Genomic DNA, 20,246 nt, shown 5'->3' with positions numbered 1-20,246 from the left:
TATGGAGCAGACCCTGGAGCCCCAGTCAAAAGTCAGCACCAACTGCCAGCCACATGAGTGAGGCCACCTTGGGCCTTCCAGGCCAGCCAAACTTCAACCAAATAAAGCTGCATAAGTGAACCCCAGGGGAATCAGCTGAGGAACGACCTAGCTAACCCACAGAATCATGAGAAATAATAAATCACCATTTTAAGCCATTATGTGTTGGAACACTTTGTTACACAGCAATGGCTAGCTGATACATCTGTGATAATATTCCAAATGTCATGTACAGATAATAATTCAGCATTGCCTTGGAACCAATCCCAAATGTAGGGACTTTCCAAATGTAACATCATATAAGCATTAGAAACAGGTAAAACCTAAAGGACAGAGATTCTCCACTTGGGTTCAGGGAGAAGAAAGAATGAAATCACTGAAGGCTTACCAGAATCTCTTGGTTTTGTAGGGATTAAGCACAGTCTCTGAGGCCAAAGTGTATGGACTTGAGTACTAGATCTGCATTATTAGTTTAATAACCTCAGCCAAGTCATGTTACCTCTCTGTTCCTTAATATCTTCATCTTCCAATGGGGATAGAAACAGCATCTCCCCCAAGGTCTGTGAGTATTGAATTAGAAAATATTCATAAGCTATTTTGAAACATACATGGCACCTATTAAAAGCATAGTATTAGCCTTTATTATCGAGGATTGGGGGAGCCTATGTACTTTTTAAGAGTGAATTTAATAATGTAAGGTGATAGCTGATGTTCATGGACCCCGTTCTCCTACATCCTGACTTTGAAAACCCTACCCTCTACATTAAGTATCATTGATGAGGTACCTTTCTATCTCTGGTAGAAAAGTTTGGGACAAACAAGAGATTCCACCTCTCCATCTATATTGGGGCAGTGAGAATGGGTCTTTCAAGATTAGAACTTTTTCTCCTATATTACTTTTTTTTTTAAGCCATAATACTTTTTTGGAAACAATACTATTTTACACATATGAGGGTATGAAAACTTCATTTTTATCCAAGGAATCCTGAGTCAAAAGGCTCTACATTGATCAAAACAGATGGAAGTCAACTAAACCATTTATTATTTTCATGTGTCTTAAACTCTTTAAAGAAATCTCTTACTGAACCAGTGGTTACCACTCTTAACAGCAACTGCTAACATCACAGTGGAAAGTGAAGCTTGCAAGAAAAAAAAGTGTCTATGTTAATTTGTTTTCATTTAACTAAATGGAATGAAATTCTTGCAGCCAAAATTTCTTCTGATGCTGAGCCTAGTACAACCTGAATAATTCTCTAAGGCTATGTTATCATGACATCTGAAATTAAAAACGTTGGCTACATTCTTGACTGGACCGTAGATCTTTCACCGATTCTGAGCACAACTTAGATACAAATGTTATTTTACATTCTTGACAGAATCCATTCCATGTGACCACAGGGGCTGAACACTGCTTCCCTTCCACTTCTTTTCCTCTCTCATGCCTCTTCCACTTCAATGTAAACATCATGAAGCCTCAACTATTTGACTCCACTGTGGGTGCTAGCCAAACTTAAATGACAGTGATAGTGTGCTGAGCATAGCAACCTGGAAGTTTGTGCAGGAAGAAGTCTGGCTATAAACTGTAGAATGTGCTTTAAAACAGAAATTCAAATTGCAAGGGCCACTTCTGGAGGGTCTTTAAAAAAAGACCCTGGGGGGTAATATTAATCATTATCCCATAGTTCAAATGACATCATAGAATGAAGGAGTCTGCTCCATTATGAATATATTATGCACCTCTGATTGTTTTTAAAGTCTAATGTGAACTAAAAACACATTGTAGCCAGCACATTTTCTTTTAATTTTTAAATTCATGCATATCCTAAGAGAAATGAGATCCATATGCTTATAAAAATTCATTTACACTTTGCACTTCACGCTGTGTGACAGAGTCTTTTTATATGTGTCTTAATGTCTTTGTTTACTTTTGAAAGCATCCGTTCTGTGAGAATAAATTCCAAATAATTTGGAGTCAGAACCCAACTGCCATATTCAATCAGTAGGCACCTTTCACATACAACTGATAAGGCTACAAACATTTGGGAAAAAACCCATAGACTCCCTCTGGAGCAAAGAAGCATTGTTAAATAAAAAGATCTAGAAGGATGCATATGAATGTTACTAAAATAGTAAAATCTGAAACTACACTTTATATATTCTTTTGCCACACAAATTTGAGCATGTGTGGATTTCTTCTACTTAAACTTCAACAACGTATGAAGATCTCACCTACACTTCAAGTTCCAAAATGGACACCTAAAAGGTCCATTTCCTCTCCAGATGTCCTGAAAGGTCTTTTAGGAAATTCCTGAAGTTACTGAGGTGAAGACTTCTGTGTTCTTTGTGTCCCCATTGCAGCCAACCAGAGGGAGAAAGCAGGAATGGGGGTGGCTTTATCTTTATAAATTCATTTATTCAGAAAAGAGCTGGAAGACAAAGGCCAAAATCCAACATGGCTGCCAATAATCAGCATGCTACAGTCAGCAGGAAATGCAACAGGCTTTTTGGCCCCCTTGAGAGAAAGAAAGTAGGACAAGTTCTCTGTTTCTGGTCTGTTGACCTGACAGGAAGCATGGTCACATGACATTGATCTAAGCACACTTGGCACACAGTAATGATGGCAACCTGGCTGGTCATTAATCCTCACTGGTTTAGCTATAAAATCATCAAGTACTCTTAACGTTTTGGTGAATGTCCCAGGGCTACCAGCTTTGATTAGTAGCTGACAGTGGCACTCCCTTTGATGCTGTTGAAAGTTTCAGGAAATTCCAAGACCAGCATTAGCAGTCTTGACAGCCTCTGTATTTTTCACAAATCTGATATATAGAAAATACAATCTCCAGGACTGTGACATAAATGAATTCACTATAAAATATTGATGGGAATGCAGAAAGGACAAGAGAAGAAAGCCACAATAATAAAATTAATCACAACCAACTGACCCAAAGCAAGTCTCTACTCTTTACATATAATTGAATTTAATCTGTAGAAGTGCCCCGGAACTTTAAGTCCCATTAAACAGACAAGGAAACTGAGGCTGTTAAGTTTTGTCTAAACTTGCTCAAAGCACCACAGCTGCCAGGTGGTACAACTCAGATTTGAACTTTTAGCCAGCATGTACCCCATCCCTTCCCAGACTACTTTCGGCAGATGGAATGATCCACAGCTGGTAGGATAAGTTCAATATATGTAAAAGTCCAGGTTAGAAGTGACTAGAGAGGAAAAAATAATTAGAGAGGCTCCCCCTCCTTTTTTTAGGATTTTATCCTAAAATAAAAAGAAAAGTAAGAAAATAAAAGTCTTTTTCCTTGCTGTCTACTGCCTCTCTGCAACACATTGACCATTATTGTAAATGTGAATTGTGACTTGACCCGATTAAGAACCTCAAAATCACTAAAAATGGGTATGTTGCTTAAAAATTCAGGTTCAAACCCAAATTAATCAAATCAAAAAATCATAATTGGACAAATACAGATAAAAATTCATTGTATTTCTTAAAAATGTCAGTTTCAAATAGGTTACTTTTTCCAATTCATACTTATTTGTTCTGGATTCAGAGAATTGGATATGTGTATCTACCAGAGTCAAAGTCAGAAGTGAAACTTATTTATAAGGGGCTCTTGACTTCTCAGCTAACTTATTTGATAATTCCCATGTGGATGAGCCAAAAAATCCATTTTCACCACATGCCCAACTGCTCTTCTTTGTTCAGAATCAAAGCCTCTGGTCACCAATTACAACAATAATATCAACAACAAAAGCACTCTTCTTGTAAACAGATGTTGTTCACAACCTGGAGAGGTTCACCAAAATGATGAACTACTTTTTTTGTAGATGGAGTGTTAGCTTTGTTTTCCTCTTTATCTTCATGGAACAATGTGTGCTCCCCCTGGTGGCCAGAATGATATCTTTCGCTTCTTAGATTATCACACTAAATCTTTTTACACCTTGCTTGCCTAAGGAACGTTTTCTTTTCTCTTTTCCTTTCCTTTTCTTTCTTTCTTTTTTTTTTTTTATTTTTAATGTCTCATGGAGTTCCAGGTTCTAATTCAACTCTTCAAAAAAAAAATCTACTTCTTTCAATTCATTCAAATATCTCACTTGTTTTGTCCTCTAAGAGATTTCTTGTTAAATCCAAACCAACTAGTTAAAGAATTTTCACTCTGTTGTGTGTTGTTTGGGGTAAAAGAAAACCTTAGGAAGCTGAAACCACATCCACCAGCGACCAGGAGAACTCCCAAAAGTGAACATTATGTGGCTGATCTAAGAAACTGGAGATAATCCATTGGTCAATATATCTCACCAGAGAAAAAGGAAATAAAATGGTACAGGATGGAAATGTAATTTAAGAGCTGAATGAACACTCGATCAGCTTATTTCAACCTTAAGAAGAAAAAAGACAGTGGAGGCAGCCCAGGTGGTTCAACTGTAGTGCAGCTGAAATTCCATCAGCCATGAAAACTATAATTGGGATTCCACTTTTGGATTTGGCCAGCCCAGAAACAGATGTGTGTTCCAACCAAGATCACAGACTGCTTCTCCTGGAGAAGAGCTCTTTAGAGTGAAACAGGGGTTTCAACCAGTTTCAACTCCAAAGAAGAGACTTGCCTAAATTGAGTATAATTGTTCCAAGTGTTTAGAATTCCCGAGTTGGATTCTGACTAAATGTGTGGTTCTTGTTGTAATGCCTTGAAAAAGAAGCACTGTGATTCGTCCTTGCTCTGGCCTTAAAAAAGAAAAAGTGAAGAAGAATCCAAAAACAGAAGTTTTGTTTTTTGTTTTGTTTTGTTTTGTTTTTTCTAAGTGGAGATCCGATCGTTTGGCTAGAACTATCTCGGCCATGGGACATTTCTTAAGTGAATGAGGCTGTAGTTCAGACAGCAAGGTCAAGGTGAAGACCAAATACCATTTTGTGCATAATTCGTGCCTATTAAAAGAAGAGAATCAAGTGTTTCTCATTATGTAGCCTGTCTGGATGCACAGTCCTTTCAACTGAGCTCCTCAGGCACATTTTGGCAAGATTCTAAATTCATATTATCCAGCATAACATGGAGCAGGTAGAGTTTCTTTTGAAAAGAAACTCAGGCCAATGTAATTCTAGCTAGGGAAGCTGATGCCAGGAAACCTACAGAGTGCTTTAACCCAAACCACCATTCAATTAAATAAATCCCATCCTCTTTAACAGGAGTCAAGAAACAAGCAAATGGGGAAACACAGTTGTCTACAAGTGAGGTTCATCTGTCAGGAAGCCAATTCCACAGGGATTCCAAGTGAATTGGTAAGAAGCAGGTAAGAAGCAAACTTGTGCCAGGACTGGATATTTACATTTTGTTCCTATCCAATTTTTCTTTTCCCCACCCCTTTGTCTCTGTCTCTCTTTCCTGACCTAGAGAAACAGATTCCCTTCAAAGGAAAGGAAAATTGCATTTGCCAGCCCCTCAAAGCTTTGAATCCTTTCGGTGATCTGGAAAACAGTCAGAATATCTTTAAGACAGACAAAACTTGGTGTCTCTTGTCTCTATGTCTCCTTCCCTTTGGTTTCTTCTTTCCCTCCTTGCTGAAAACTAGCCACCTTTCCCAGAGAAGTTATTACAATCCACTTGAAGCACTTCCTCCAAAAATGAATGCAACAAAATCCTGCCTTTATTCATTTAAAGCTCGAAGCTAACCCCCTTTACAAATACTCTGTTTTCAATAAACCCTGTTGATATGCATCCTTTCAGAAGAATAAAGTGAATACAGTGGAGTTGAAGCTGCTGGTATGCAAAGATCAGATCTCCAGACCCTGTCTCTGTGTATATAGTACAGATCCTTGGTGTACACTGTTAAATAGCACACACACAGAAACAAATTCCACTGCCTGCATTTTTTTTTTCTGGGAAGTATTCATAAAAGACTGTAACAGTGTTCACCTTTAAGGACAGAGAAGAAGACAGGAAAAACTTGCACTTTTCTTTTCAATGTTCCTGTACGCTAGAATTTTCTAACAGTGTACATATATTACTTTCATTCTTTAAAAAAAAAAAAAAAGCATGGGAGGCCTGGGTGGCTCAGTTGGTTAAAAAAAAAAAAAAAAAGCAAAGGTTTACTTGAGTGATTACATCTTTTTTATTTCCTCTTTAGTGCTTCTCTAAATTAAAAAGAAAGAAATATTATTCTTAAATTTTTTTTAAAAAAGGCAAGAAGAAAAACAAATTGCTTTTGGGAATGATTTTTTTTTTCTTAAATTATTCTACCTAGCCTGCTATTACCTAATTTTATCCTATGTCCCCACTATCTCCACAGATCCATAAGCACAGACACCAAAATTGTAATATTCTCATGGGATCTTCTGAGAAAAAAAGTTTAAAATTCTGGGTCCCCCATCAACTGTTAAAATGAGTCTCCTATCCTTTGTTAACAGCAAAATCACCTCCAGAGAGATGAAGCAACACCAGTATCAGCTTTCCTCGAGGCCAGGTCATTATGGCTGTCACTGCATTGGATGGTGCATTTCATAGACAAGACTGTGGAGGCTCAGAGGTCACAGCTTCATTCAGTCACACTACAGCAGAGCAGGGATTTAACCCAAGCTCACTGGGACTTCCCATGGCCTGAGACCTCAAGGGAGAAGGGATACCCCTACATATCCCACATGCAATGTCAAAGCCTGCTAGTAGACCCTGGGACTGGATGCAGCTCATGACCCATGAAAGCTCATCCCAAGGCCAAGGAACTCTGAAAGGTTCATCTCCAGCCACAGGACATGGGGAACCATCAGCGACAGATTTACAACATGCTGCCCTTTGCAGGTAGCTTTGACAATGTAAGTGTCTTCCATCCTTCCTGGGTGGCTTTTCCCAGCTTTTTTACCTTTAACTCCCAAAGCACAAACACAAAAGTGGAAAATGTCAGGGAAATAGGGATGATGGCAACTCGGAGACAGGCTAATCACAGAGTTTTCTCCTTTCTTCAGAAAGCAGAAGGATGTCTTCTTCCTGACCCAGGCAAACCCGTCCCCTCCCAGCAGCAAGCGAGGACTCATGAAAATCATGAGCATGTAAAGCTCATTTAAGTACATGAGGACAGACCGAGAGGACTTATAACTTGAAAACATGCTTCCTTTTCATACTTTATTCCTATTACCTTTTTGACTAGTTTCTCTGTAGGAAATGCTGGCACAGAGAATTATGGACCCCAGACTCAAAGTTCAAGCCCCAGTCCTGGTTCTCTGATGAGATGGTGTCACGTAGTTTTTGTGCCCAAACCCTGCAATTTGCAGTTAGCTGTATGGTTCAGAGAAAGGAAACCAAATAGCTAGTCCTCGATGTTCCTACCTATAAAATGGAACTTTTTTAAGGCCAGATCCTTTGAAAACCTGGAAACAAAAGTTTCTATATGAAAAAAAGCAGATATCATTTTGTAATTAATACCTTCAGTGGGTATGATTGCAATGAGATATAATAATTTCCCCACTGGTTCCCTCCATTAGTCTGAATAGGCCACTCCACTTACAAGCAAAACCTTCAATTCAAAAATGCCTTCTGTCCATTTGAGAAAGCCAAACATGAAAAGGAAAAACAAAACAAATAGCCAAAGACCCCTGTGTAGTTAGAAATCCCTGTCCCAATTTTCTTTCGCTTTCAGAATGTGAGAAATGTTCCGGGAAAGTCCCCATTGTTGCTGTCTTTTGCCCACTTTGTTCTTCTAAGAATCAGCCTCCTGTTAGTATGATTTCTGCACAGTACATCTCTTCCCTGGAGTACCCTGGGACAGAGCCCTGAAAGCATGCCTTCTCCACCTTCTCCTCCACCTCCTGCCCAACCCGGGCTGCGAGTGCTTGTGAATAAACCAGTCAAATAATTTCACCTTAATAGTGTTCACGCTGGGAACTGAGGGGCTAGAGTCAGTGAGGCAGACCTACATCACACTGCAAAGTGGACACACACTTGCTCACCCTTACAAAGCGTTCTCCAGATGCTTTCCTTTATTCAAAGGCAGCCACGTTTAACAGGTGATGTCACACTCTTGCCAGTGACATGTTTATGACTACAAAAATTGCAGTTTACATCCAGGGTCCCGCCACCAGTGCGCCTGAACTCGGAAGCAGTGAACAGCTCTCGTGTCCAGCTCTAGAAGACATTTTCTGACCCTCATCCCCTTGCAAACCAGAAGCCAGATTGCACCTTTGTACCCGGAAGCAGTTTGTGGTTTAAATTAACAAATATGCTGACCCCTGAAAACCAAAAACAGTGCTGATGCATTTACCTTGTGTCAGATTCCCTCCTATTAGGTATGGAGGGGTGGGAATGAGCACCTCCAGGGCAGGCAGTTCTCTAAGCAGAGAAAATACCTATGACCCCAATGCTCCCTACTCCTACCCCGGTCTTCTTTGGGGTGACATCATCTCAGAGGAAGCAAAGAGAAGCTCAGCCACTAGGCACTGAGAACATACAGATTATCAGATCATATCCTGGGGAAGAGAGAGAGAACAGGGTAGTTCATCTCTGTTTTGCTTGGGTTCATTAATATAAAAATATAATATAAAGGTCATGGCCTCTCTGTCTATTTTCTAGGTTCCAGACCTCTCCCTTAGGGCTGGGTGGGGCTCTGAGAGGTGGAAACTAAAGAGTCCCAGCGGCAGCGCGAGGACTGTCGTGAAACCCAGTCTGGGGCTCTCCTGGGAAGTCAGACAGGTCAGGAAAACAGTAGGAATGAAGAGAAACGAAGTCATTTACTGTAAAAGACGCTAAAGAGAGAAGGGGTGAGGACCACAGGAAAGGAAGCACGGTGCTGCAACATGGGAAGGAGAAAGGGAAGCGGGAAGCCTGCAGGGAGAGAAATGAAGAGGACAAAAGGGAGGCAGGGGAACAGGAAGAAGGAAAGTAATGTAGGATCGGAAGGAGGGAGGAAGCGAAGACCGAAAGCACGCAAAGCAAAGAGAGGAAGGGAAGAGAGAGGGAGGATACCGAACAGCCCTGGAGAGGTAGGAAAAGACACTTGAGGCTGGCCGGGCGAGGGAGGCCACGTCGGAGCAAGGATCGGGACGAGGTTGCAACAGTCTAAAGCCAAAATTCAGATAAGCCTAAAAACTCTGGCCGGTGAAGGAAGTGTGGCCGCCGGGTCGGTGAGCCAAGCGAGGCCTGTGGACCGACGGGGCGGGCCCCGACCGCGGGCAGGCTCCCGGCACCTCCTTGGCTTGTCCTGGCTCCCGCGCGCGCCACCGAGACTGCAACGCCGAGCTGTACGCCCCCCTCCGCCCGCCGGTCCGCCTCTTGCTTCGGGCTCGGGCTCGGGGTCCGGGAAGCGCTGCCCCTAGGAGGTCGAGGCCGGGATGGGCAGTCCGTGTAAACTACTCAGGCCATCCGGGGCCTTGCCGCTGGGGCTGGACGGCTTCCGATCGGCCGCTGCGGGAGGAAGCATAGGGGCGTCGGGTCACTGGCTGGCGCGGCTCAGAGTGAGAGACCCTGAGGCCTGGGACGTCGGCAAATACGGGTGACAGCGCGAGGATCCGGGGTTGACACTATAGGGGTTTGGAAGAAGGAAGCAGGGACCCGCCCTGTCCAAGGACCCCACGCGCCCAATGGCGCCCATCCTTCCTGATCCCCTTAAGGAAGCCACGAAGGAGCACAGCCTTGGTCGCGTTGCAAACGCTCCCTGACCGCAGCCCGAGTGTACTTGCTTTTGTCCCGCACCCTCTCAATAAAGGAGGTGATGGACGCACGGGTCCGTAAAGCAGCCAGGCCGGGGAGGTACTCAGATCCCAGACCCCCCACCACCGAGCCCCTTCTCCCTCCGCCACCCAGACCCCAGCCGCGCGCTCGGGCTTGGGGAGCTGCCACTGTATCAGGTCCAGTGTCCCCCGAGCGGCTCGGGACGCTCGCGGTCGACAGGAGGTAACCCAGCGGGAAGAGGGTCACCAAAGCCACCCTTGATGGAGGGCCTGCGGCGGCCTGGATCCCTTCGACACGAGAGGCGGCCGCACTTTAAGTGGGTGGCCGACTTCGTTCTGCCCAGCGGCCCGGGAATCCAGCTGCTATCCCCACTACGGGCAAAGCACTCCCTGGGGCTTAAGGGCCTCCGGATTAAGTGACAGTGAATTTGCCAGATCAGACGGCATTCTGCACGTTGCTCTATTACTTAGGGTTTTGGGAAGGGGCCCGAGTTTTGCCTCTGGAAACTAGCAAAGTGACGCCAGGATTGCGCAACCTGTTTCTCCTTTCCCAGTCCCTGGCGGTTCGGCTCCTCCTGCAGGAAGCTCAAGTTGTTTATACCTAGAGGAGCCCATTTTCAGCTTTCTTCTTTTCCCCCCACAAGTTATCCTTTAAAAGGGGGAGCTTCATTTTGGGATCGGGATAATTTTGGACTTTATCCCCCGGCAGCTGCCCGTGCACCAGTTCCAGGCGCAACTTGCAGTGACTGCGCGGGCGGAGCTGCGCCGGATATCCTTGTTTGAAGACGGACACAAGCACGCGCGCGCAAGAACATCTGGTTTCGCAGAGGTTTTCACCGGGATCTAAAGACCTTTCCAGGGCAGAGTAACCACTCTGCTCTCCCCTACCTCTCAACTTTCTTTCCTAAACACCATTGTGGCTGCTCAGCCAACAAGGTCTTCTGACCCTTGCTTTGCACCCTGTACACTCGCTTCAAGGTGAGGACCTGTTTAGAAAATATCAGAGGAGAGGAGGTTTCTCAGCTATGGGCCGGCTGCCTCCGACACGAGGGAGAAAATGAACTAGTAGGAAAATAAAGGGGGAGAGGGGGCAGAGATGGATTCCACCCCCCTCTAAGGGGGCTACTCTAGCTGCTGCGTTTTTAGTTCCATCCACACCAGCCCCTCGCCATAGGACCTTTCCTCCGCTCCTTTCCCACCCGCAGGGACCGGAGCTGCGTGAGTGGCTGTGTCTTGGGGGTCTTGGAGGCTTGAGCCCGCCGCGTTAGGCGCCCTGCCGGTTCATTTAATCTTAGGGGACGTGAATGATGACAAGGGTTTTCAAAATATTGGAACTGCGGTTGCAGGGCCACTAGGACCACGGTTGGGTCGGACAGAGACGGAGTCTGGGAAGTGGTCTTCAGAGGCAAGTCAAATGAAACTTGATTGGTTTCCGTGGGTCTCTCAGGCAAATGCCAACCGAGTGCTCTCTGGCAATCTACATTTTCAGGATCGATCCCTTAAAAACTAACCCTAAGCAGAGATAAGTGGAAGGAAGGAAGGAAGGAGTTGAGTTTAACAAGCATAAACATATTTTCCTTAAGGAAAATGCAGTATCTTCTAGATTTGATATTCGAAACCTGTCTTTCCAAAACCTCTCTGGGAGGGATTTTAGAACCAGGAGGCTTTGATGGTTTCTGAAAACACTGTCAATTGTAAATACCGGTTGTCTTGCAGGAACCTCTGGTGGGGTCTGTCACCTGTCCAGAGGCTGGAAAGGACTGTGTGGAAATGGTCCTGCCCTGGCTACAAAAGAAAATAAATGAGTACTGGGATTCCAGAAATATCAGGTCCCTTCCAAATGTAGATGAAGTGGAACTTTCCTTTTCTTTCAGGCCCTAAGAATTAAAGTTTCCTTTCACAGATGGAAAATGTAAATCATGCTTTGTCGCCTATAAAATAGGTAGCCCAGCCTCGCTACCATTCACCAAGATAAAATTAACAAATAGCGGTGCATAATTTGACATTGGATTTGGCTTCCCTCAGGGTAAGACTTAATGTTCATTTGCACCTGATTTGGAGGATGCCCTGAAAAAGATGTGAAGATAGATACAATATTGCACATATGTTGTGTGTGTATGCTCTAGACAATCAAAAGTATTTGCTTGCTACTGAGCATGAATAATATTAAACTGCTCTCAGTAGAAAATTTTTGTTACTTGGGGTGTCTGGGTGGCTCACTTGTTAATCCGGGAATTCTGGGACCAAACTCCACAACTGGGCTCCCTGCTCAGCAGGAAGCCTTTTTCCCCCTCTCCCACTCTCCCTGCTTGTGTTTCCTTTCTTGCTGTGTCTCTCTGCCAAATAAATCCATAAAATCTCAAAACAAAAACAAAAACAAAAACAAAAAAAAGGAAGAAAGAAAGAAAGAAAATTTTTGTTACGGAAAAAAATTCAGTAAATGCTATTCCCACTATTCTTAAAAAGTGAACAATTAATGATAGCAAATTGTCTTATGGGATAAGTTTCTTTGAAGACAATTTAATGATTAGAAAAATTAAAGGCAGTGAGACTTACTACTTTGTAACTTTTCAAAGCTTGGGGGGAGCAGAGAAGGGGCAGGGGAGGGTCTTTGAGGTAAAGTTTTCTGCCAGTGAGAATACAAATAGGCATGTAATTCTCGTGATTTTTATGTTTCTTTTCAAACACTAACACTTGCCAGCTTGAGAAATTTATTCGATGATCATTTACCTAGATCTTTAAAGAACTGTGAGGGTCAGGAAATTAAGATATTAATTTAATAACTAAGGTAGCTAATTATTGCTGTGGATTTTGAAAATGGGTGGGGTGTTTCATAACAAGAAGCAAATATACTGGTAAAAGGGACATGAATGTGAGGGCCATCAAATGGCCCTGTATTTCTTTTTTTTTTTTTTAAGATTTTATTGACTTATTTGAGAGAGAGTGAGAGAGATCATGAGCAGCAGGAAGGGTAGAGGGAGAAGCAGGCTCCCTGCTGAGCAGAGAGCCCGATTTGGGACTCTGTCCCAGGATCCTGGGATCATGACCTGAGCCAAAAGCTGATGCTTAACCGACTGAGCCACCCAGGCACCTAGGGCTGGTATTTCTGAAAGAAAGTATCTTATAAAGAAAATCAGCCACCAACAGATTCCACCCCCGCCCCCACCGGCCCCAATTCACTAGAATTAGTTTAGAATACTGAACTGTGTGGTTTTCCCTTTGGACTGCTACCTACATGTTATAATTTGTTTCTAATGTAGAGTCTGAAATGCCTCAGGACAAAGTGGCTCTGTTAGCAAATGATGGCGTCATTCTGAAGATAAGGAGTCCCTTTTCTTAAGTCTTCTTCCTCCCTGAGATCAGCCCCAATTGGGGGGGGGGGTGTCATTTCAAGTTGTGGATATACTTTTCTAATTCAAATGAACCTGCTTAGTTAAATTATTTGATTTGTGTAATGGAGAAGATTCCATTTCTATTCCTAATTCAGCAGATAACTTCCGTTCTTAAGGAAGCAGTTAGATTTGAGGCTAAGAACAAGACTCTGGCAAAAGCAGGAGGAAGGATATATGCCTGGGACCCACTCCAGCACTCCGAGACCCTGAGCAAAAGCACTTCTACAGATGAAAGAGACCCCTCCCAATCTGTCCTGAAATGTAAAGCTTAAAGGAATGCTAATTCTCAGTTTTTGTAATTTATACCCCAATATGTTTATGTTCTAGGAAAAGCGGAAAAAAAAAATTCCCTCCACTTGACTGTTATTGATGGCATCTTAATGGCCTCTCTCTCTCTCTCTCTCACGCTCTCTCATCATGCTATTGCATCTTACTGAAACTACATGGAAATAAAGCTTTTTGCCTGGATGTCACTTAAAGGAATCACCGCTCTGTACCCTGATTACCCAATGCCACCTGTCCCCTATGTCTGGCTTTGCTGGTGTGAGGAATATCAGGTAGTAAAGACCCTTTTGTAATCTAAAACATCCCTCTGCCCCACACTGCCCTCAAAGTTTATGCTCTGTCTCCTTCAAGGCCAGGGCTGGGACCCCCTCAGGTGATAGCTTCCTTGTCTGTAGGGTTGCAGAGGTTGCAAATTTCTGATGGGAAGAACCTAAATGCAGGAAGGTTTGAAATTAGCAAATCCAGCCCTCGATCACCAATGAGGAAAATGAGACTCAAGAGCAAGTGAGCTTTTCTCAAGTTGTAAGGAAGGAAAAAAAAAAAAAAGTAGAATGCAGAGGGCAATGTAAGAAGGTGCCCCTCACATTGCTAACTATCAATTAAATACCTCCAATCTATTAGTGGACTTACCAGGGAGTGTTTTTATGGAGGGAGAAAAGGAAAGAGAACTTCCAGCTATGTTTCCCAGAGAAAGAAGGACAAAAATCACACAGAGTTCAAGAGTCTAGACTTGGGGATACATGATTAAAATGCTCTCTCCATTCCCAAAGCCTTTTGTTTAAGAAAATGAATCAAAGACCAGGGCCGGGACGGGAAGGGGGAAACAAAACAGAGAGGCAGCGCCTAGAAGAATCCAAGTGTAGTCCACCACAGAAGCAAAGCTCTACAAACCATAGAAAGGTGAGCCTGGATGGTGCTTCTGAATCCTTCTGCAGATGGAGAAACTGAGACCCAGAAAGGAGCAATAATTTGGTCAAGGACCAAAAAAAAAGGTTCAAACCTGGGAGTCCTGTTCACCAACCTGACCCTCTTCTGAATTCTCTCTCCGTACAAGTCAGGAGGGACAGTCCTAGAGACTCTCTCAATTCTGCCTGCCTTTCTAGGAACAGGGCATACACCTGTTATGAATCCATCAGCTCCAAGAAGCTACAAGCTTAGGAAGTATTTATGGCTGAGACCCACTCCAGCATCCCAGCTCTCCCCTCTTCCTGTCCCTCTCTGTCTCTTTGACTCTCTCACCAAGTCCCACGCTTACACTCCTCCCTGACACCCCTCCCCCTTTCGAACCTTAGAGCTATTCATCCAACCCCCTCCTGGTCTGTGCCCCTCACCTTCCCGGCTGGGGTGCTTGAAGGTCATCGCTGCGGCCAGTTCCCCGCTGTGCACGGTGACGCCGGCGCCCGGGGGAGCCAGAGGGGGCGCCTGCGCTGGCGGCCACGGCGGGCCCGGGGCGAGGTAGCCGCCGGCAGGTGCGCTGTACACGCCGTGCTGGTTGGACGCCGGGTAGGCGCACGCCGGCAGGAAGCCGCCTACCGCAGAGAGGCCGGAGGCGGACTGTAGGGATCGAAAAAGACAGAGAAGACAGACCATCAGCAGCAGGCAATCCCGCAGGAGCAATTACTGAGCTAGGGGATCTTCATTTCCCCCTGCAGTCTCCTCCATTATCCCCACCCGAGGCCTGGCCTCTCGTTTTTCCCGCAAGGACTCTGGCAAAGTGATTTCCACGCAAATTGTTATAAATAATAGTAAGAGGTGAGGGGGATCATGGTGTTCTCCAACTGGGATTTAGAAGAAGGGAGTCCTCTCCCATCTGTGTTCCGGGTTCATTTTTTTTTTTTTTTTTAATAGAATTATCTTGGCGAAAAGCAAGGCAATCCCCTGGACAGCCAGCTTCTCCCAAACTAGTGCACTTGAGAAAAGGAGAAATAACGCAGCGCGGGCGCTCCCTGGCTGGGCAGCCAGACACACCAACACATTCCCTGGCCCCAGGGAGTTTTCTCTTCTCTTCTCTTTCTCTCTCCCCCGCATCTGCCAACCCTCCCACTCCCCCAGTTAAAGACACCTCCTTCCCCTGCCTCTCAGTTAGTTACCTGAGTGTATTTAATGTCTGCCTCCAAGGCAGGCTTCTCAAGGCCATTCACTGCTGGAGTGGCCGGGAAGGCCGGGCGGTTCACGCTGGCCCAGTCTTCCATCTTGGGGGAGTAGGCGGCACCTTCGCTCCCAGCCAGGGCCCCTGAAGGGACACAGGATAGATTGGAAGGGGCATCTCAATCTGCGCTGGGCACACGCGCGGTTCTCTGGCCCAGACGTTTCCACACAAGCCTATAAGCACTACGCTATTTGAGCAGGTGGTGGAGGGTCCTCAGGCACACCTGAGATACTCAAACACTCAGTGATCGGGGTGGAGGGGCAGCGGGGAACTGGATTTCGCTTTCATTCCTAGCAGGGCAGAGGGATGAAAGGCCTGCTCTGCGCTCCTCCCAGCCTTCGACGCGCTTCCCGCGAAACAGTAAGTCTCCGGCAGTAGATGTCCTATGGGGCCAGGGCTGGGTGCACTCAGCCAAGGTACATTTCTGCTGTCCAGAAATGGCGACCTGAAAGGTCCATGTTCAAATCCCCAGCAGGCTTGTGAGAACTACATGGGTTTCTCAGTTTCAACATGTATCTGGAAGGCTATGCAGAACTGCCCCCCAGAGACAAACTAGGTCTCCCAAAAGAGGCAACAACCCAGACAACCGCCTGTGTCCCAGGCATATGTCTGCTCCTTGAGCACATGTGTCCACAGGTAACTGAGAGAAGACTCAAGATTTGAGTGAAGACCCGAAGACGTCACCTCCCTGCCAACTGTTCACTGATCCCACCATTCGGCTCTGGCCCAGCAAGTGGCCCATGGTTTTTGAGCCACCCGGATAAACAAAACTATGCCCGGTCTCCGCCTTGGAGGAACACCCCACTACCACAGGAACTAAGTATTCTGTTTCCTTCAAGCTTGCCCTCCTCCGTCTTGGGATAAGGTGAGTTTTGCTTTTGAGGCACATTCTGAGTCTGCTCACCCAAGACTATACAATTCCCTGGCTCGTTCTAGGGAGCAAGGGGCACTGTGAAGAGACAGAGGACTTGGTCCCAGCCTGCATAAGTTCTTTCTGAATCAATGCTCCCAAACCATCCACCCTCCCCCTTCACTCTTCCTACCCCTGCCAAGAAAGAGGAACGAGGGTGTGCAGGGTTAAAATTGAAGGCAAAGTGCAAATCCTTGTGACTTTTCACCCCAGGATGACTGCAGCCCAGGGGCACTGACAAGGGAAATCCCAGCTCCAGGAGCTGCAGGGCTTCTGGGCCTGCTGGAGATACAGACCATTCAACAAGACCCGCCAGACAGCTCCCCACTGCCTTTTGACTCAAAAGAGCCTTTGGGCCTGGGAGGAACAGAACCCTTTGGGAATGTTGAGGGAACCCAAAAGATGGAGATCGTAAGAAAGGGTCGCAGGATTGACTCTGTGGTTTGTTTGGCTAAGATCTGGTGATAGGGTTTTGCATACTTTTTGCAAGAATGAAAAAGCGCAATTTCAGGCCTCCGAATTTGTGGTCGGCGATTGCTCTTCCATTTGGGAAATATTTTCCATATTTGTCATAAAAAGTTCAAGATGTCCAAGGACTCCCACAGAAGGCCCAAGACCCTCAGTCTCCCGCCTGGCCAGCCCTGAACCCTCCCTTGAGCCAAAACCAGTCAGAGGAGGATGGCATGCCCGCCCCCCCCCACCCAATCTCCAATTCGGCCCCTTCCAGGAACACTACAGACGGGCACCGAGACTGACCTGTTTGCTCCATAAATGTCCGAATTCCCAGGATGTTGCTGACCGAGTGTGCCGAGGGCCAGGAACGGGGTATGCTGACGTGGCCTGCTGTGCCCGGGACCCCATGGTGGCTGGCCATCTTGGCGCCCGTAGGCGACACAGGGCTGGGGTAAGGATACTGGTAGATATGGTTGTAGGGCAGCGCCGGCTGCGGCGGCGGCTGTTTGCTCGCCTCGTAGGGCCCGGGCTGCGCCAGGCTGCCAATCTTATTGCGCAGGATTCGGCTGATGGAACTCACAGAGGGCACGTTGTACTTGTCGCAGACGCCGTCGGCCAGCAGCCGGTCGCGGATCTCCCAGGCAAAAATGCCAGGGTCGCCCTGCTTGTAGTCCCGGATGTGCTTGACCACGTTGGGGGTAGTGACGCGGGGTTTGCTGCCCCCGATGGCCCCGGGCAGAATGGAGCCTGTCTCGTTGTAGCGCGCCAGGATCTTGCTCACGCAGCCATGGGATACGCGAAGCTGCCGGCTGATGTCACAGGGTCGGATGCCCAGCTGCGCCAGCTCCACGATGCGCAAGCGGATGGCGTTGGGCAGGGGGCGGCCGTTGACAAACACGCCGCCCAGCTGGTTCACCTCGCCATACGTCTGCTCTGCGGACGCGCCGGACGAGAGTAAATAGGAGGGAGAGAAAACACCGGCGGGTTAGCCAAGAATAGTGGCCACACCAGGCGGGGGGCCGCACCAGGCGCGCTTTGGAAGGTGATGGGCGGGAGGGTCCTCAGAATCTCGCAGTGCGAGCAAACGGACCGGGTCCGGGCTGCAGGAGTGGACGCCCGCGTAGGCACTGCGGAGGGGGACGCCGCGTGCTTCAGCTCTGCTTGCCCTTTCTGGACTTTTGACGCATCTAAGTGGCACATCCCCTCCTGCGACACGCAAGCTTCCCCACCCCCAACCTCCCATGGCTTGAGGCGTGAGGAGAACGCGACTTGTCTGGCACCCGGGACCTGCTCTCCCGGGGAGAGCAGGCGAGAGGGAAGGAAGGCGCCGGGACCCAACCCGCCTCGTCTGCCCGCCCGCACCCCACTTGCCGCTCGCCCCTTACCCATAGCGCGCGGGCCAGCCAGCTGCCTGGCGCCGAAGCGACCGGGGCTGGGCCCGGCGCAGTCCGGGAGAGCTCGGGCGCCGCCGCCGCGGGAGAGGCATAGAGGGAGGGCTTGCGCGAGTCGAGAGCCGCGGCGGTCGGGCCGCGGGCTGGAAACGCGCCGTGCGCTGCCGCCGAGCGCGCAGCCGCGCTCCCCCGGGCCGGCCGCCGCCGCCGGGCGCTCCCAGGACACTCTCCACGCCCGCGACCCCAGGCCTAGAGTGAACTTCATCCGATTAGGAGAAATTCGTCTGACCGGGAGGCTGCAGCGTGCGGATTCAATTTGACGTGTCCTCCACGTCAATCTCGGCAGTCACGCCGGAGACGCGCGAGTTGGCAGCTCATTGGTTCCCGTCACTGCACCCCGGCGCCCCCCTCTCGGGCCTGAAACTCTACCCCCTTCCCCTGCTCTTCTCCTCCCTCGGCCCTTCTTTGCATCCCATCCCCCCCTACACACACACACATACACACACACAAGTGCTAACCCCAGCCGGACCTGGGATCTTCCACTCTTTTTGGCTCCCTTTAAAGCCGTTACACCTCCACTTTTGAGAATGATGATGTAGTCGTTCCGAACTGATGAGTATTTATTGGTGCTACTATTAGTACTAGTACTAGTTTGGGGTTTAGTTGTATTACTACTTCCAACGTTACCGCTAAGATATCAGAGGGTAAAAGTTGATCATAACAAGGTCCTTAGTGCATGGCTGCCTCTACCGCCTCTCCCCCCGGCAGGGCATGGGGAGAGTGAGGTCAGTGCCTGAGCGCCCGGCAACATACTGCAGGGTGCCTTTCGGGGAGAACTATTTGCGGTTGAGCAGACTCCTCCGTGTCTCATTTCCAGATGACATCCCAAACCTGATCTCAGGGAAATCTTTACAATATTTAATTGCCACCCACACGACTAGGATAGTGGTGTGATATCAGTGATATGAAAAAGACACATTCTAGCTTCTGTCTCTCTGTGGACAGGTCCACCCACCCGCACTCATTTCTGATACGTGGCACAGGATGCAAGTCGGGAAGTAATCGTGAATTGCTGCCCCCCGGGAACAGGGATCCTTCTCTCCAGACCACAAGCTTGTCTTGGTGGCCTGGCCTGTAGGATGTCACCTGTCATAGCTTTCCCTCTAGGCCTAAAGAACCATTCCTTTCTTCCAGGCCAAGAACCCCACATCCTTCCCTGCCCAGGCAACCTAGCCTCATCTTTCACCCAGCACCCTGGCTTCCAGGGGTCCTTGTTAAGTTACTAAATCGTCCTTTCACCCTTATATTTAAGGGGGAGGGCTTGCACAACCCTGAACTCTTTGGCCTTAGCATTACTTGTCAACTTTTCTCTATTTCTAACTGCATCAACACCTGGTTCTGGACTTCCCAGTCTGTGTCGCCAACCATGGCAGTCCCAGAGGGAGTTATATAGTGGGGTCCAAGAGATAGCAGGTGAAGAGGGAGAAGGCTCCCAATTTTGCACCAAACTGACAAAAAGAGGCTGGGACCTGGGAGTTCTGAGCTTGGGGTCAGTGAGTGCCAAGGGCATTGATAGAACTGGCAGGATCAGGAAGGGGCACCTAGGAAGATGCGTTCACTTCTCAAGATTCCCAGCTCTCCTCAGGAAACAGGAAGATTCCCCTGTCCTCTGTCCCCATCCCCAGAAATTCTAGAGCTTGGGATCTGGTGGAGAGCTGCGTACTGAGCCTGAGCAGCCACACTGCAGGAGCCACACGTGGACGCAACCAGCAAAGCCGAGGGAGCAGCAGTGATCCTCTTGCCTCCGCAACCCAACCAAAGAGCATCCAGCAGCTCCTAGTCAACCTGTTGAAATGTGTCAATTAGGAGAGCCTGAGCCATATACCCTGGGCTCTCCAGATAGAGAGTGAGGGACACGGGCAAGAATTATCCCTGGAAAAAGAAAACCCAGGTTCAAAAAATGTGAGGATGCTCC

The 20,246-nt window shown here is 47.3% G+C and overlaps 1 protein-coding gene across 1 annotated transcript; it reads right to left on the bottom strand.

Moving 5' to 3' along the window:
* Positions 1-9,024: 9,024 nt before the first annotated feature.
* PAX1 (paired box 1) lies at positions 9,025-18,536 on the bottom strand. Its single transcript, XM_059133704.1, has 5 exons — positions 18,266-18,536; positions 17,184-17,813; positions 15,459-15,601; positions 14,700-14,922; positions 9,025-9,425 (listed from the first exon to the last, which is right to left on the bottom strand). The coding sequence occupies exons 1-5, from the start codon at positions 18,534-18,536 to the stop codon at positions 9,334-9,336; spliced, it is 1,359 nt and encodes a 452-aa protein (XP_058989687.1). The 3' UTR covers positions 9,025-9,333.
* Positions 18,537-20,246: the final 1,710 nt, after the last annotated feature.

Source organism: Mustela lutreola, chromosome 9 (genome assembly GCF_030435805.1).
Source record: "Mustela lutreola isolate mMusLut2 chromosome 9, mMusLut2.pri, whole genome shotgun sequence".
NCBI lineage: Eukaryota > Metazoa > Chordata > Mammalia > Carnivora > Mustelidae > Mustela > Mustela lutreola.
The sequence above is the reverse complement of the archived record's forward strand: the minus strand, read 5'-3'. Positions and strand labels throughout refer to the sequence as shown.